This window comes from Plasmodium gonderi (assembly GCF_002157705.1).
Source record: "Plasmodium gonderi DNA, contig: Chr03, whole genome shotgun sequence".
Lineage (NCBI taxonomy): Eukaryota > Apicomplexa > Aconoidasida > Haemosporida > Plasmodiidae > Plasmodium > Plasmodium gonderi.
This window is the reverse complement of record NW_021628927.1, coordinates 643,041-662,740: the sequence shown is the minus strand read 5'-3', so window position 1 is coordinate 662,740 and position 19,700 is coordinate 643,041. Positions and strand designations below refer to the sequence as shown.

General features: G+C 26.1%; 2 protein-coding genes across 2 annotated transcripts; one reads left to right on the top strand and one right to left on the bottom strand.

The window, feature by feature from the left end:
• Positions 1-1,172: 1,172 nt before the first annotated feature.
• On the bottom strand, positions 1,173-1,971 carry PGO_031270 (30S ribosomal protein S8; the record flags this gene model as incomplete). The annotated part of the gene is made up of 2 exons (XM_028686111.1): positions 1,173-1,379; positions 1,789-1,971. 2 exons carry the CDS (start codon positions 1,969-1,971, stop codon positions 1,173-1,175), a joined length of 390 nt encoding a protein of 129 aa, XP_028541912.1.
• Positions 1,972-4,026: 2,055 nt separating this feature from the next.
• On the top strand, positions 4,027-12,827 carry PGO_031260 (cysteine repeat modular protein 2; the record flags this gene model as incomplete). The annotated part of the gene is made up of 7 exons (XM_028686110.1): positions 4,027-4,086; positions 4,239-4,305; positions 4,575-4,775; positions 4,927-5,112; positions 5,222-5,911; positions 6,191-7,476; positions 7,716-12,827. 7 exons carry the CDS (start codon positions 4,027-4,029, stop codon positions 12,825-12,827), a joined length of 7,602 nt encoding a protein of 2,533 aa, XP_028541911.1.
• Positions 12,828-19,700: the final 6,873 nt, after the last annotated feature.

Genomic DNA, 19,700 nt, shown 5'->3' with positions numbered 1-19,700 from the left:
AAAAAAAAAAAAAAAAAAAATTCACACAACATATATATGCAAGCTTTTCATCTATTGTAAATAATTTTTTCTTTTAATCAACTGAAACGTTTAATCATTATTTTTCCATTCTGCATAAATGTGAAGTATATTCTCAGTCTCTAAGAGGGTTGCTTGGATATTATACGTGTATATTCCCCTTTTCCCTAAACAGGAACGGCAAAAATGTGCATACATATATATATATATATATATATATATATATATATATATATATATATATATACACATAAGTCTCCATTCATGAGGAAGTAGCTTGAAAAGTCATACTAGGAACGTCCGTCACAAAAATGTAAAGAAATGAAATTATTTAAAAAAAAGTATTCATATTAAATGATGTTAAGATTAAACAACCAGAGAAAAAAAAAAGAAGGGATATTTGTCTTCCACATATTTTTTGGTATATTCCTCTCTTCATTATGCTTTTTTCATTTCTTGTCACTTCGTTATGTTTCATTTTTTTCCTTTTAATTTTACGAAAATATGCTTTTATTTCGTGTATATACAATATATTCAAAAGGAAAATATTTGAGAGACGCTTTCTTGTATCCACCTCAGAAAATAAAATAAAAAAAGCAACCGAGGATTGGGAGTTCCTGTCAAACGTTACGCGTAGAAACATTCTATCTTAATAAACGGCTTGTACTAAATTGGAATATATATATATATGCACATGCAAAGAGAAAGGGAAAAACAATTTTCATTTCTGTTGTTCTTTTCTTTCGCTCTTTTCGCACCTGCTTTCGTTTCTTTTCTATTTTGTAAAAGAATTCGTATCTCTCGCTTCTTGACATTCATTACAGGTAATCTAACTCCATAATCCTCATTCGTGCCCATTTGAGCTTTGGTATTTTTCTCTATATATATGTTTTTGAAACATTGATACATAAATCTAAGTACTACTACCCCACTCCAACCCCAATACCACTTACAATAACCACAGAAGATGTTATTTTTTCTGTTTTCGTTTGAATCAAAAATTAGCAGGAAAAATAAAATGCACTTAAATATCTACTTGGAACATGTTTACAAACTGTACAATTTTTAGTATGAACATTTTTATTGGCTCTCCATTAATTTTTCCTTCTTTTGGATTGTAAAAGATTTTCAACTAAAAAAAAAAAAAAAAAAAATTAACAAAAATGCTGATATCCATTATTAACCGCAAATAACATTTTCCCACCAACTCCCATTCGAATGCAATCCCTATGACTTATGACACCACAACTTGTTTGCATAACCCACAATCCTGTATTAAATCGTGTCCGGAATTTTAATTCATGTGGTGTTAACCAAATATCTCTACTGGGTTTCGAAACAACTCGAATATTTCTTATAACCTAAAAATAGGAAGAAGAAATAAAAATCTGAAATTTATGGCAAAGGTGGGGGAGAGAATATATAAATTCATAATTTTTCCTTTCTTTTCGCTCAGAGGAAATAATTTTCCAATGTGTTTCTTTTCTTGATGCAAATCGTACATAGGAACAATATACTTGGTACAAGCTTTCCCCATGCACGTAACTGTAATAAGCAACTGTATGAGATGTGTTAATATGAGTTATGTCTTCCACATAAAAGGTGTACGTGAAATGTTCGCAGATGTAACCACGCTTGTGCACAGACGGATGAAGAGGCGAAAGAATGGATAGATGAACCGACGGAGGGACGCATAGATGAGCGCATGGAAGAACGCATGGAAGAACGCATGGAAGAAGATTTGATTGAGCGAGCGTGCATGGTAATTACCGGGGCGCCTTTATAATGCTTGAGCAGAATGTCGATTTTGGTTCCCTTGATAGCAAACCCTCTAATAAGTCCCTCCTTCTGAAGCAACTCAAGTATCTGAACATTCAGAACGTGGAATGGGCACTTTTGTGTCATGGCATCAGTTCGTAGCAAAGATACTACCATTTCACATGCTCTCTGCATTTTCTCTTTTTCATGTATTATTAGCCAGAAATGAATGATAAAAATATGTTATTTGGCATATTTAAAAATAGTCTTAATTAAAATTCATTTTAAAGCGGTGTCTCTGTGTTGTGTGTGTGTATTTTGGGTAATCGTGAAGACCATGTATACATTAATATGGACCTAAAAGTGGTCTTGATGTGTTCATATAATTTAGTAGCACATGAAAAAAAAATAAAGAAAAAAAAATTGTGGCTCGGGATAAAATTTTAAAGATTCACAAAAATAAAGTAAAAGTTTATTCCAATTTTTTTTTTAAATTAACCCTTTGTCATAAAAAAAAAAAAAAAAAAAAAAAAAAAAAAAAAACTATATGTATTTCTGCTAGGTTCAGTTCAATTCAACATGTTTTAGCTTTTTTTTTTTTTTTTTCTTTTTCCACTTTCCTCGCACTTTTTTTGGGGAGGGCCATGTTCTATACAGAATAAAAATAAAAAGCGTGGAGTGTACTCCTCCCCCTTTCAGCACTTGATCTGTGGTTAACACTCTTTTCTTTACATATACTTATTTCGGACTTTAGATTTACACACGTGATGATGAATACACGAGGTTTGTTATAATTTGCATATAAATCCCATCTTTTTTATATTTCAAAAATGCCTTTTTTTTTTTTTTTTTTTTTTTCTACATATATGATATGAGCACAAGTTGGTCATTTTTATGTAATTTTATATCTACCTTACTTTCCTTGGGTTTTTTAATTTGTTCATTCCTTGGCTTGTTTTTATCAATGAGAAATAAAATGAGAATATTTTTTTTTCATACATATAATCAACCCACCACCACCATTTTCCCCCTACTAGCTGCTCCCCCAAAAAATAAAATAAAAAAGTACACGTGCATATACACAATGATTATGAACAGGATGAGAGAAAACAATTTAGGTACGTGTCAGACAGCGCGTTTACATGTAGCAACACATATAGTGGTAAAAATTAACTGCACCATCATGCTTGAAATTTCTACAATATAAATTTCAATACTGTTTGAAAAGTTCCGTTCCAATGGATTTGTTTTTCCATTGGGTTAGATACATCACCTTTTAATGACAACATGGTGATTTTTACATTGTTGAAGCTGTTAAAAGAGAGCGTTTAAAAAAAGGGTGACATATTCATCCCACTGAAGCGAAATTCATATCCTTCATATCGATTTCCTTGAAAGAAAAAAGAAAAAAAAAAAAGGGTTTTTTTTCATGCTCAAAAATGTGTTGTCTTTCATTGCAAAATTATGGATTTATACACATTGAGGATAATCCCGATGGTGCATTGATGGCAAAATATGTTTCCTATGTGTGTGCATGTTACCATGAAGTGTACCCCGCTCGTCTATATCCTTAACATAAGGAAAGGGTCTGAATGAATTACTGGTACTTATGGAACATATTTATTTCTCAATTTATATAACCTCTTCCCTGCCTTTCTTTACTAAACTTGAAAAAAAAAAAAAGTTTAAATTTGTTCACCAGGGAAAATATAAGTCCTTATTTTCTTTTCAGCGCTCTTTGCTGTCATACTTTCTGGCATTTTTCCTGGCGCCCTTCTATGCATGTTTTTTTTTCTTGAATTCTTTCTACTATAATTTCCCTGGCACTATTTCCCTGTATTTTCTCTTTTTGCTTTTTTCACATAAAAGTTAACTCATCAATAAAAATAAGCATTATTTTTCACAAAAATGTTAAGGCTTATTTATTTTTCATGATCATGTCACTATAATACCACACCGTTGCATGCAGAATAAAATTGCTAAAAAGGTGTCAACAAAATTTTATATATATATATATATATATATGTCTTTTTTTTTATTTTTACATTTTTTTATGTATACACATTTCTTCCCTTTTCCTGCGCACAATTTTGTTTACTCTAATTTTACAACATATATTGTAATATATTTTAAAATAAAATTTGTCTTTTTGTGGAAAATATAATTTTTTTTTTTTTTTTTTTTTTCTTCTCTTTTTAATTGCTCTTTTTTAATATTCTCAAAAATGATTTCCCAAATATTGCCTACAAAATGGTGAACCCGAGCAAGTTTTTCTTTTTTTCTTCTGTGTTGATTACTTATTTATTGAAGGTACAAACTCGTGTAGGTGAATTCTAGATCGAATTCAATTTATCTACTATATGTGTATGTAAATATATAAATACATGTATATGTATGTATGTCAGGCATATGAAAACTTATTTGTGCTGCTATTCTTTTTTTTTTTTTTCGTTTTTCATCAGAATAAAGCAGAAGCAAATGGAAAAGCGGAATATGGAAAAAATCCAAGGGTCGTCCCCTCTATGAAAAGTACAGAGTGAATGAAAAGTGATATACTTTTCATACTGAAACGAATGAATAAATGAATCAAAAAAAAATTTACTTTCTGAATGCATTAGCTCGATACACTGCAAAAATAATAAAAAGGGTTAATATGAGCAGTGGAAATGTACACACTTGTTCATTTATACAAATGTGTGGCTCTCACAAATAGGTGATAATGAGATAATGTAATAATGAGATAATGTGATAATGAGAAAACGAAAATTGTTACCACCCTTTTTTTTCCTTCCTGCCAGTAAATAATAACCCTCAAGTTAGCAAGAGCACAACTGTAAAATTAGACAACTCGAAATTTAAAAGAACCCATAAAAATATCCTCAAAGCGAGGAAAAGGGGAATTAATTTTGTCGCTTTGAATTTACAAAACATTCTGGAATTAAAATCGAATGACCCGTTAAGCCGAATAAACAACATTTACTCCAGAAAAAAAGAAAATTGTAAAATTTAAAAAAGCCATCTATAATTGTACCCCCAGTATATGTTTTCCCCTCTTTTTACCTCTGTTTTTTTTTTTTTTTTTTTTTTTTTTTTGTTTGCTTCGTTAGTTTCATAAATATATATCCATTTTTCTCCCCCCCTTTTAATCAGTCCTTTCCGCTTGTTACGAACATGGAAAAATCAAAAATGCGAGTGCCTGTAACAGAATTACTGCTACTAAGCAAATTTGTGATATGCCTCTTGACTTTAACCTGAACTATGTCTTTTCTGTCAAGGAGAACAACGACCTGCTTTCCAAATGCCTTGTAGACAATATTCCTGAGCATCGAATAAGAAGTTAAAAATTTTCCGCTGCTCTGAACCATTAACTGATCTATACCACTTCATGGAAAACCACGTTATGTCTTTTTCTCTTCCTTTCTTTTCTCACTTCCAATTTTCTAAGATAATAACCACGCGATAGTCGAGTCAGAAGATTTTTTCGATTTGAAGATTCTAAACGAAACGGTTCTCTTGAGAAATTCGATTATCATTACGGAAGATGCATGCACGAATAAAATAAAGGTGCGTAGTCCTTATTTTACATTTGAAAGTTCCCCTAACCCTTTTGGTAGTCCAATATTATACAAAGGCGAAGTAATTGGTACCGAGTTTAAAAACATAAAAGTGGAAAAGAATGTTGAAGGATTATTTAACGTATGTTCATGCCAAGTTGACAATGTATATAAGAATTATAATAATTGTGAACTAGCCAATAAGCATTACACACATATTTATACTCTTCGGGTTATTATGAAACCTACACATATTATTAATGTCTCCACAGGAGAAAAACTTGATATTACTTTTAAAGAGTATTATACACCATTCCCTATTAAAATGGCCTTTATTATTGATATGATAAGTGGTTACAATTGCAACAATATTAACGACAAATCTTTTGCTCAAGTCCAGGAAGATTTCTACAAAAACAAAAAAAAAATCAACTTTTATGATATTTTTTTGTACGAAATTGCTCCAAATGAAATAAATGAAGACATAGTTTTTGAAAATCCAGGAAAATATTTACTATGTTACACCTCCAGTGACAACGGGACTGTGTTCTCGGCTCTACTAGCCAATATACATGTTGATGGTTAATTTTTTGCCCATCTTTCACAATCTTCCACATCTAAACATTACATTTTCGTTGTTCATTTAGAAGCACGCGGTATATTTGTGTACTTGACTCTACCCGTGTGAAATCGCCTATGCATATACACCTACAAATACGAGTAGACATATACATGTACATTTGTACTTACCATTTATATTTATAATTATATCTACTATATATTTATGCTATATTGATACATATATATTTGCATTTGTAACAATGGTTTGGCCCCCCCCACCCCCATGCTCGCATCCCCAGGGTACAACTTAAGGGAAGTCAAATATTTGTATGCAGATCTTCATTCTGTGAAATTAAACCTGGGACATTTTGTTATCCTTGAAAGAAAAGGATTAAAAGAACCATTTGAAGTTGTTTTTAAAAGAAAAGAGGAAAAGAAATGCTCAGGAGAAACTGTAATTCAATCAAATATTATATCGAATTTTTGGCAAGACGAAGATGAAGAAGTAGCTATGTATGCAATACATGTATTAAATGAAAAATTAAATGAATATAATGAATTACTGGATATTTGTGCTAAAGAACATGATGAATATAGCTTAATTGGGCATGCAAAAGTAAAACCGTATATTTTACACACGTACAGAGATATCTCTTATTTGTATAATTTTAATGTTGTACCTGAGGATGTTAGAACATATGTAATACAAAAAGAATCAAGTTTCTTCAAATTCTATCCTTATATGTTAGAACACATAGAGGATCATAATATAGATGAGTTATACATATCCTTTTTATGCTATCCAACAAAAAATGAAATAGTTGCAACATATAACTTTGATAAAAACATGACACCCACATATTTTGCACATTTTAAAATATCTCATGCTTCTGGTTCTATATTGTATATTTCAGATGATGAACTGAAATTATACGTTTTAAAAAAAAATTCTCAATCCTTATTTGTATATGATATTAACCCTGAAAATGTAATGACAAAAGTAGAGGCTATAGATAAGCCTGTAGATGATTTATTTATGAATAATTTATTAGCATACTTTTGGGATTATGCTGATTTTGAAAAATGTGAAAATTGCTTTTCACCTATTATGATGGAACCATTGTATGATGAAAACAAAAATGTACAACTTATTTTTTTAGTAACATCAGATCCAGATCACAAATTAGTGATAATAGACCTAAAGTTTCATCCTGTTTACGTGCATGATTCTAATGCCGTAAAAGATACATTTGCAGAAATTGATGCATTAAAATTTAGTCTAGATGTTTTAAAAGATTCATCATACCTTATCACTAATATTTCTTGTGGAATTTTAAAAAATGAATCTTTTGATTGTTTCTTAATTGATCAAATGAATAATTCTGTAATAGCAGTACAGTATGTGAAAAAACAAAATGTGCTAATTCTCATAGATACTTTTCAAGGAGAAGGTAAAAGTGACATAAAGGACGAAAATGTTCACTTCCATGATTTTGTCTTTAGTCAGTTTAACACTTATTTGCAGAGACCCAAAAATGTAGTACCCTTTCCTTATGAAGACTCTTACATTCTATTCATTGATGAGGTTAATAGCATCTATGGCAGTATTTTCGAATTGTGCCAGAAAAAGAGGGAAACAATTGAATATTCCCAAAAGAGGAGTGTGAATGTATGCACAGGCGTGCTTTTTTAGCATATTATTAATTCTGTTAAAAATGTAAATTTTTTCTTTATGACTTAGTATGCACATCTATATGTGTATACATACTTCAATTTTTGTGCTTTTTTCACGTCCTGCCATTCCCCATGATTACAAACATACAGGATGAATCCAATGAAATAAACCTAATAGTGTACAGAAAAAACAAACCGAATAACAACTTTTCCTATATATCCAAAATAAATAACACATATATTGATGATGGAAAGGTGCACAAAATATATAAATTTTATGATCATAAAGAACTTTTTAATAGAAATGCACTTTTAATAGTAAAAGAGCACGAAGGAAATGTAGAATTAGTATACGGTCCCATACGAAATATCAGCAATATGACAGAATTAAAATATAATTATCCATACATTATACAAGATAATGGAATTCCATATGTATTAAAAATAAAATCAAATGAAATTAAAAAAATTAAATTGCTTCATAATTTTGAAATTGTTGTGCATAACGTTAATAAATCACAATATGTTACAATAGACAAATACGATGGAACTATTAATATAAAATTATCAGAATTTATTGGAGATCCAGTTAATTTAAGTGTTAAGGTCTATGGAGTTTTTATAGAATTAAAAATAGACATAAGTTTTAATGTAATTTGCGCCGATGGGATGAAAGCACTAAATGGAAATTGTATCCCTTGCCCAGTAGACTCATATAACAACATTAATGAATATACGAAAAATAAGAATATCTACGAATGTAGCAAGTGTCGAGAGAATTCAATTACTAAAAGTGAAGCGTCCACTTCTATGGCTCAGTGTTTATGCTTACCAGGATATGAATTAAAAAGCAATGGTATATGTGTTCCTTGTGCTGTGGGGACATGGAAATCAGAGCTTTCTAATAGCCCTTGTATTTTTCATTGTTATCCCAATTCGTATAGTTTAGTAAGGGGTAGTCGCAGTGAAGAAGAAAGTGAATGTAAATGCTTAAAAGGTTATTATTTTGTTTCTAAAGATGGAGTAAACTTTTGTGAACAGTGTGATATAGGTTACTTTTGCCCTGGTGAATACAAAGGCAATCAAAAAAAATGTCCAGAAAATACAACTAATGTAAAACAACAGAATTTTTCTATAAAAAGTTGTAAATGTGATATTGGTTTTGAGCCCTTTGATTCTTCAAATTTAAATGATTACGATTTTAGGAAAAATCCTATTTTTGATGATTACAAAGACTTCGAAAAAGAAATAAAAGGTTCTCAAGTGTGTGTGCCGTGTAAAATAGGATCATATAAAGATACAGTTTCAGAAAATAATTGTAAAAGTTGTTCTGCGCACGTATTTACAGATGCAACGAAGTCTACTTCTATATCTGAATGTAAAAAATGTGAAAAGGGATACTATTTGCATGCACAAGATTCTTGCTTGCTATGTCCAGATAATCATTATTGCCCAGGTTCTAATATAGAAGACCCAAAATATACAATTTATGAAAATCAGAAAGTTCCCTGCGATAGTAAAAGTTTGACAAAACCTCCAAATGAATTAAATGTATCACACTTAAGCTGTCTATGTAAAAAGGGATTTGAATATATAAAAGCAGAAGATAATGAATTTGACTGTTTAGAAGTACCGAAAAATTACTACAAATCTAATTTAAGCAACACAGAAAAGATCCCCTGCCCAGAAAACAGTATCACATTATACACACAAACACAAAGTAAGATTAAATGTATATGTATAGAAGGGCATTATTGGGATATTAATGAAAAGAAATGCATTAAGTGTCCTAAGGGATATTATTGTCCCGGTGGACATCTGAAAAACTGTTTTTTGAAGGACACTTTACATCTTTGCATACCTAAAAAAATAAAATGCCCTATAAAAAATACAACAACGAAAGCTGAGGGATCTTTAAGTGAATCCAGTTGTCTTTGTGATAAAGGATATACTTTAAGTAAAGAAGTACTCCGTGAATGCGTTCTCTGCCCAGTTAACACTTATAAAGATGTTGTATCAAATGCAGAATGCACTATGTGCTTAACTCCTTACACAACAGATGGACAAATGGGAAGTGCAAAGGAGGAAGATTGTACATGTTCAGGTGGTTACTATTTTTTTAATCACTGTTTGCCATGTAGTGATAAGAATACTTATTGCAAAGGGGGGAAAATGATAGTTAATAACAAAAGTAAAACTATTCATTATGCTCCATCAAAATGTCCGCCAAATACAGTCGTTTCATTTGAGACAGAGAGACCATATAACCAAAGTTTTTGTGTTTGCAAAAAAGGATATAAACATGTTTATACAGCAAATAATTATACAAAAATATGTGCACCATGTGAACCCGGATTTTTTAAGACCGTGATCGGGGATTTTTCTTGCGAATCGAAATGTAAACCTAATTCGACAAGTCTCATTGGAACGACGCATGAAACACATTGCTTTTGCTTAAAAAATTATTATTTCAAATATGGCATTTGTGTAAACTGCCCCGATGGTGCATATTGTGAAGGTGGCTTCCATGAAGAGACCTTGTTAAGCATGAAAAAAAATGAAACTTCATTGGACCACTCAAAAATAAAGCATGTAATGCCTGTTCCTAAAGAAAATTATGCACTTTACAAATTAAAGACTAATATATACAACATGGACTGGTTCATTGTAGAATGTCCAATTAAAGAAGCTTGCTTATATAATGAGAAATGCCATGAATCTATGACAAATTTTTTATGTGGGGAGTGCAAAAAAGGATACACAAATAATTTTTCTAAACTAAATTTATGCATAAAATGCAGTGGTAATATTACGAATGTTCTTCACATTATTTTCGTCAGTATTTTTATCTTATTGTTTACAGTTATTATGGCATATTTAAATGTCTTTACAGGAGACAACAGAAAATCTGTTCATTCTATAGTTATTAAAATCGCTGTTAATTATTTTTCTTGTATGAAAATTTTTTATGTCGTGGGAACAAGCGAATTATATTTTCCATCAAATTTTTCATCCCATATTAATTATATAATTCAAAATATTAAAAGATTGCTAAAAGCAAAAAAAAATTCTGGTCTTTACTGTATATTAACAAGTTATTTCGATATATCGCATTCAGATGCTTATTTTTATGGTATGCTTTTTTATGCCTTTAGGCCCATTTTGCTTGCAATAACACTAACAATTTTAGTGTATCTTATGGTAGAAATATATAAATTTAAAGTTAGGGATGAAACAAGAATAAAGTTAAATGTAATAGACAAAATCAAAGAATTAGGAAAAACGGAACTGTATGAAGAAATCATGAAAGAGCTAGCATCAGAAAGGGCTTTGGTGTTGTTTAGATATATACCCATACCTGGAGATTCCAAATTTAAAAGAATAAGAAATTTTCTTGAGGATATGATTCCAATGTATGTCACATTATTATTTTTTATTCACACGAAAACTACTCATTTTATGTTAACGCTGTTAGATTGTAAAGGAATTTACTACAATGATAAATTTGTAGAGCACTATATGAGCTATGTCCCTAGTGTGAAATGTGATTTGTCCAGGACTTATGCAAAATTCTTTATATTAGGCATGGGGGGTATAGTTGTGTGGGGAATTGGTATTCCATTAATGTCATATTTAGTGTTGTATAAAAATAGAAAACATTTACATTCAGAAAATATTTTGTTTAAATATGGATTCTTAAATAATGGTTTTAATTTTCAATTTTGGTATTGGGAGTCTATTTTCTTTTTAAGAAAAATTTTGATTTTGTTAATATCATCAGTTCCTGTTTTTAAAACAGCTAGAATATTTGGCACAACTATGTGGCTATTTACCGTTATTTCATTTTTTTTTCTTACAGTGCAGATGATACTTCAACCTTTTGACTCTAGAAATTACCACATCTTAAATAAATTTGAAACTTATAGCATGTTTACCTGGACCATGACTCTAATGATTTTTGTTTTTCTAACGGTGTCTAATGCTAATGCAGCTATAAATTTCTATGTCTTGTTATTTTTGCTATTTTTTAATTTTATATTTGTAGCTAGAGTTTTGATGGCTCTATGTTATTCATATATAGAAAATTTAAGGCACATAAAAAAACATGTTAAAATTCCATTCTTAAGTAAATTCTTTGAGAAAATGTCAAAGATTGCTGAAGAAAAATATTACAAGGAACCTATGGTCTCCCTGAACACACGTGACAACTCAGTTGAATTTATGAAAAAATATAAAAGATATCCTTTACGCAAGTATCGCTTATTAACGAATGAAGAAAAAGACTATTTTCTCAATGTTTTATCCAATTTTATATATTTTGGTGTGTCCAATTTAAATTTTACGGTTTTTCATTCTTATTTTATGGAATTTGTGTTAAGGTTATCAGTAATTAACAATGAAATACTTCACAAAAAGGAAAAAATCGGAATTTTAAAATTAATAGCCAAAGACCCCCAAAATATAAATGAGTGGATAAAAATTAAGGAATCAGAGTTGAGTAAAAGAACATTTTTCGAAAGACATAAAAAAATATTAAATTTATTTACAAAAAACATGTTTATTATTCAAAATAACATCAAAAGAATTATTTACAAAGGAGACAAGCACACTATTGTTTCTGATTATGAGGTGTTGATTAATGTCTTAAAATACGACGAAGATTTTATAACTGACTTTAAATTCTTATATGATGAAAGTACGGTGAAATCAGGATTAACTCTTTCTGACTTACAGTTATCCTTTACTAAAATTAAAATGAAAGATAAGAAGTTGATTATGCAGTTATTTTCACTATTTATTGCTAAAAAGAATATTGTACAGTTTGAAAGAGATATTCACCTTAAGAATAAAATTGAACAACTTAAATCTTTATACGACATGCTCATAAAGTCAAACGAAAAGAAAGAAATTACATTTAGAAAAAATTTTGAAAATGCTGTTAAAGCAGACCCAATGGATTATAGGACATTACAAAATGAATTAGAAATACTAAATGATAGAATAAATAACCTAATTGACAGTTATCAAAGGCTAACAGATGCCAGTCATAATGAATCCAATTCAAATGATGATATAATTATAAAAAATGACTCAGAATTTTTTGATAATAATTTAAAAGAACTCAGTTTTAAAGAACTTACTAGTGATGATGAACAGAAAATGGGAAATACCGAAGAAGGGGATATTATGCAAAATGATGAAAATACAGAAAATTTGAATTGTATAGATGAGGAAAAAAAAAATAAGATGGAAGAAGAATAATGAAGCTAACAATAAAAAATCCTCAATCAAATTAAAGGGTAAAATATTTAGACACAAAATGCGAAAAATTTTTATAAAATAAAAATTTTCCATTTTATAACAATTATGTTTTTAACAAATTTATAATTAAAGCGTATTTTTGCATTTGCGAATATGGATTTATAGCTCTTTTTGTGGAAAAGAGATTTCATATTTCCCTTTTTTTCATTTCCTTAAACTTGAAAGTTTTGTTCTTAAGCATGTTTCAACGTACATATTGCTATTTTGCTTTTTCATGATCATTGTTTTTGTTATCAATAAAAGGCTTCTTTCGAAATTATAGTGTGTTTTCGTAATTTAGTAAACTATATCTATACATAATAGTTACTGATTCTTACAGTACATATATAAAGGAAATTTTAAAGTATAGAATTTTGTTCAAACTACCCTTTTTTGAAATGTCTATAAGTTAAATAACATTTCAGCTCTCTAACATGTACATAAGGTTAGCTTCACCTCAACACTGCGTAATAAATATAATACATTTTTCAATTAGACAGTACATTTAATAAATTTTTTAATAAAGGTCAATTCTAACAAAGCAAAATGCTCAGTAATTAAAAATATTACAATTAAGGAAATTCGCACATGAATAATAAAATTTCAATATAAACTTCTTCGTCTTACATTTTTAAAAGTTATATTTGCTTCTTCTCTTTAACATGAATAATGCAAAAATAAAATTCTTAAACCTTAATTAAAGCACTAGAAGGCGAACGTCAGAAACAAGTATACGAATTAACGCTATTTATAATCGCATATACTTTGCAAATGTAAATGCTATATTTTTAATATAAGTTAGTGTGTGTACCGTTACATGCAACGTTTTTATCTGTAGCAAAAATAACTATACACGTATGGTCGTGTGTATTTAAAACCCTTTTTAAGTAAAAAAATTTATATTCTCTATTAAAAAAAAAAAGAAGTGTCATAAGGTTTTATTCTTGCTTATATTTACCTTTTCCCCTGCCATAATGTTCGTATTCCTTTAAAAAATTAAAAATAAAAGTATGTCAGATATGCAAAATTATCTATACAAAAAAATAAATTATTTTCCCTTTGTTGCTTATGTCAAATAATTTTTTCACTAAATATAATATTAATTTTATTTTCCCAAAAGAAAAAAGTTAAAATCTCATTTGTTTAAAAATATATATATATATTACAGTAAACTTCAAATTACATATTAATATAAACAACGTTTATTAAATAAAATTAAAATATATCTTAAAAAAGCTAAATAAAATAAATTATGTGTAAATATAAATAAAAAAGTTTTACAATTAAATATAAATATATGCAATAGTAATAAAATATAATTATTTAGAAATAAATATAATTACTGAATTAAATATATTATAAAAAATTAAAAATATAATTTATTAAAATGATATTAAAATAAATAGTTTAAAATTATATTATTATATTAAATTTAAATAAATAAAAAATAGTTTAATTAAAATTAATTAAATAATTAATTAAAACAAAATATGTTTAATTTAATAAATAAATAAATAATAATAATAATATATATATATATATATATATATATATATATATATATATATATTTTTTTATTAAAAAAACATTTATTATTCATTAAATTAAATATATTAACTAATAAAAATTATATTATAAGAAAATAATTGTGTATAATTAAAAAAGGATAATAATATCAATAAATAAATATAAAATAAAATATATGAAAAATTATAATAAACCATTAATTAATAAAATTAAATAAAAAATATCCATAAAAGTAAATAATTAATAAAAAATACTTATATATATGATTACATTTCATAAATATAAGACTAATAAAATATATTTATTTTTTTGTAATATAAACAAAATAGTAATATATATATTTATTTATTTAAATTTTAATTAATTAAAATAATATTTATTTTTTTTGTGAATTATATATATAATATATCTTCCTTTTTTTTTTTTTTTTTTTTTACTAATAAATAATATCATAAAAATATAATATTTATTTTAACAAATATATAATTAAATTAATTTAAATAATAACACGTTATACTAAATGGTAATTCTTAACTAAAATACATTTTATTATTGTAATTCTTAAATAATAATTTAATTGTGTATATAAAATAAAAAATATGCGTAATTAATAATTTTATTAAATAAATATAAAATTATATTAAAAAATTAATTAAATAAAATAATTAATAAAAGTAATTTAATTATTTTTATATTATTATATATATTATAATTTATGTATATTACATTTAATTGAAATATTAATTTATTATAAATTAACTAAAGTATGTAAGTATATGTATTTAATTTAATAATTATTTATTGATTTATTAGTAAAACGTTTTAAATTATTTAAATTAATTTAATATATTAAACCTTTAAATTAAATTAATATAATAAAATTATATATTTATATATTTATTTTGATGAATATATAAAATAATTTAATAAGTACAATAATTATATATTTAATTTATAATTAACATAATAAAATAAATAATAATGATATTATCACAAATTATTTTTTTTATTTTATTAAAAATTGTTATTATAAATTAAATATATATGTTTTTTAATTCAATTATGTTTATTTATATGTTAATTTTTTATAGTAATTATATTAATTTTATAAATAATTAAATTAATTAATATATTATTATATTTAATTAAAACAATTATTTAAATATATAATAAAAAATTAATTAATAAAGATATTTTGTTCAATTAAAATAATTTTTAATTATTTAATAATTAATATATAATAGAATTTTAATTTGTAAAATATATTTTAATTAAAATAATTTATTTAATTGAATAATTAAAAAAAAAAAAAAAAAAGGAATAATTGTTTATTTTTTTTGTTGTTAAAATATTGATTTTATTAAATTATCCATTTTAATAATAAATAAATTAATTTATTTAATATATATAATTTGATTAAATTAAAATTAAGATATAAATTTATATATTCTTTATTTGAAATTAAAATATTAAATACATTATTTAAATAATTATGTGGATATTATAAATTGCATTTATATATTAAAATATAAATTTTATAATAAATAAATTGAAAATATAATAATATTAATTAATATTATTTAATTTAATAATATAAAAATTAAATATTAAAATAAAAAATAAAAGAAATGAAATAACATTGCAAAATCCTTTATATAATATTTATAATTTTATTTGTTTTTGATATATTTCTGCAACATTATATTTATTCAATAATAGTCAAAACATATAAACAAATTATTATGTAACATATTTAATACAGATTCATATTATATATATTTTATTACATAATAAGAATTTTAATACAAAGAATGGATGTATTTTTGCATATCATTATTGTGATAACTGTAAAAACTATACAAAGAAATTAATGTTGCAAATAGACAATTATACTATACAAAAAGGAAAATAATTACACTAGAATATTATTTATTTTATGAATTATTTGATAATTTTTTTTTTTTATTCATGTGAGGATGATTAAATATGAAAGAAATAATTCCTAATATATATATATATGATATAAATATGGACGAACAATTTAAAAGTATCAATGAATTAGCATTATATAACGTGAAGATTCTACATACGTATTAAATTTTGTAAGAAAATATTGTCTAAAAAAAAAGACTTCTGCAAAAGCCTAATTCGGTACCTCACAGCGAATATTTGGTATATTAGTGTCTTGTAAATTTTGCTATACACGCGCATATTTAAACGTTTCTGTTTATATATTGTAAATGTTTAATATAGGTGAATTTTTATATTTTACTCATTCTCCTTTATAACATTTGTGGATTAAATATGCAAATTTTTAGAAAATGAATAATTTACAGTGCTGTGTAAATATCTATGCCTTTGATACACATAGAGCAAAAAGATTAACATTAGAAAGAAAAACAATAAACAGCTTTAAGATAGAGTAGGCCTTACTCGTTTACTTCCTTTACGCACTAGAAAATGATGCTGTACTACAATAAAGACTATTTTTGAAAATGAAATCTAATGATATTTCACAGAAAAGCCTTTCATATAAACATTATTCCTTGTATAACACATCCGAAAGAATAATTAATGTTAGTTTTGATTAAAAAAAGCATAATATTAAAAAAAAAAACTTTAAGGAAAAAAGTGAACACCTTTAAAAGTACATTGTCTTTGCTAACTTGAAATACAAGTCTTTTTTTACGCTTATATAACTTAAGACTTCAAAAATAAAGTATGATGTATTAAAATTTTATGAATCTTTGCTTGTTTATTTTATAACATGAAAGTTGTAAAATTAAAGATGTGGGACATTAGATTCATGTGGTCTTCTTCCATTAAAAAATCACCAACAAAATTGAAAGAATATGCAGATTATTCCCAGTAGTAACATGATAACGATCTCATTAAATGAAAGCATTTTTAACATTTTATTTTTTTATGCAAACATGAAAAGTATTGTAGAAAAACATAATTTCAAACATATTAACACATGAAATTTTGTGAAATTCTTTTATAGACTTTTTTGAATGTATATACTTAAAAAAAAAGGGAAGTGGAAAGATGTGGCAAAAAGGTTCATTTTTTTAGACACCACTATAATGAAAAAGGCATTTTTATAAAATAACTCATATTAGAAAAATCTTGTTTTCATATATTTCTATTTTTTTAATTTACAAAGGTAATATTAATTGCCATTTACCACCATTTTTAAATGCGTGTTTTTTTTCACCTACTCTCAATGGTATTAATCTAAGGCTATGCCCAAACAATTCATTGAGCTTTTGAAAGAATTATAGTTCTATTTGCAACAATAAGAAATATAAGTAAACACGTGAGTATATTACACAAATACATTTTATAAAAATCTCCATTTTTCATTGTCTCATAAAACCTTTGTAAGCCTTAAACAACCCCAGAGTTGAAACAATAAAATCTTATTTGTCAAGGAGATAAAAGAAGTAACACACAAAAGTGTTGTTTGCCTACTCTGAAAAATGCGACGTACACATGATACTTTAAAAAAAAAAATGTGGGGAATATGAAAATATCATTCTATTCTAAACACTATGTAAATCGAGTTATATAAGCACATGGTTATAAGAGCTAAAAAATATAAATATCTATGGTCTAAATATGGGGCATAATGCTTAAATTATGAAATCGGGTTATATAATTGTTTAATATTTTCAACTACTAAAAATGGACGAAAAAGGTAAGGATTTTCTTTTTTTTAGGTTAATGCCTATCCAAAACTTAGATTTACCATTCCAGAGTGATAGTAGTTCAAAAATAGGTGCATAAAAATAAGTATTTCAGCTATGTTAAATGTGATTTTCAAACATTTTTAAGAATTATGTTATGTGTCAAACTACGCACAAAGACAGTTTCATGCATATACTTTTTACATATATACTAGAGATGCAAAATATACAAATAAAGGTTAATATATCTTTCATGAGTGGTAAAACATTCGTTTCATAAATTGATGTGTTCGTGAAATATACCAATTTTGTGCTTACATAATCCTTTTTTTTATTTTATTCTGCTACTGTTCACAAGTTTGTGTAAATCTACAAAATTTGATCGTACACACAATACATGCTTATGTTGTATTCCCTAGGCAACATTAATAATCCTGTGAAGGAGGAACTCATAATTCCATAGTGTGGAAACAAATGAATAAAAAAAGCTCTGTTTAGTTTTTACTAGCCATGATCTCAGGTATTAAGTAATAATTCAAGATATGATGATAGAACGTCTGCCAGCAACAAAATGGTAAAATTGTCATTTTAGCATGAAAAAAAGTTAAAATATAGATGCAACCCCACACGAAATATATTAAAAGAGTTTTAAAAAAATTTGAATATTCAGAACATGAAAGAATTATTAAATCTGTTTTTTTTCTTAAGCAATTTATACATAAAACACTTTTTAAGTACTGAATTTTAAAATTTAATTAAGATTGTTGTTTTCGTTATAAGCAATGCAACAATGTAAAGTGAAATTTATAAAATTTGTACCTAAATGTTTCGTTAGATATATAGAACAAGTATATATATTAAATGATGTTGCTTCTTTATTAAAAAAAAGGAACAAAAGTAGTGGACGAAATAAAAATTTTAATAAAGAAAGGAACAATATTTTTTAGTTTTATGTCCTTCACAAATAATGAGAAAAATGCAACACTTTTCAACATGTTCGTTATATGTGCCATTTCAACATAAACAAACATTTGTAATTTTGTACATTCCTATAATTATAAAACAAAAATAGTAATTTGAAAAAATCATTTTTAGAACAAAAGAAAACCCAGAAACATTCAAAAGCATACAAAATTCAGAATTGAGTATTTTTTTCATCAATTTTAAGGACGCAAAATTTTACACCTTTTTTTCTTCCTCTAAAATTTAACAAATTGTGAAGAGCAAAAACAATGTGAAATAGAAGCAAAGATAATGGTAAATACTTCGATAGTTATGTGATTCTCTTACCTGTGCATACAGCACTTTTTGTGCCTTTATATATACATATACATTGTACTTTTTTTTGACAATGATGTTTCATTATTTAAAAAAATTATAACATTTGCTTGTGTTTTTATCATCATAAATCTAAACGTCTGTCACAATTGTTTTTCTATGTTTACATTTTTGTACTATGAATAGGAGACATTGTGCATTCTATTTGTGCTTTTTTTGATATGTATTTTTAAAGGAATAAAAGAGCATTAGCAAAAAAAGAAAAAAGTAAAGCTAATAAAAAATAATAATTAAAATGTGCAAATTCAGACATCGTTTTAGTGAATTCATTACTTTTCAA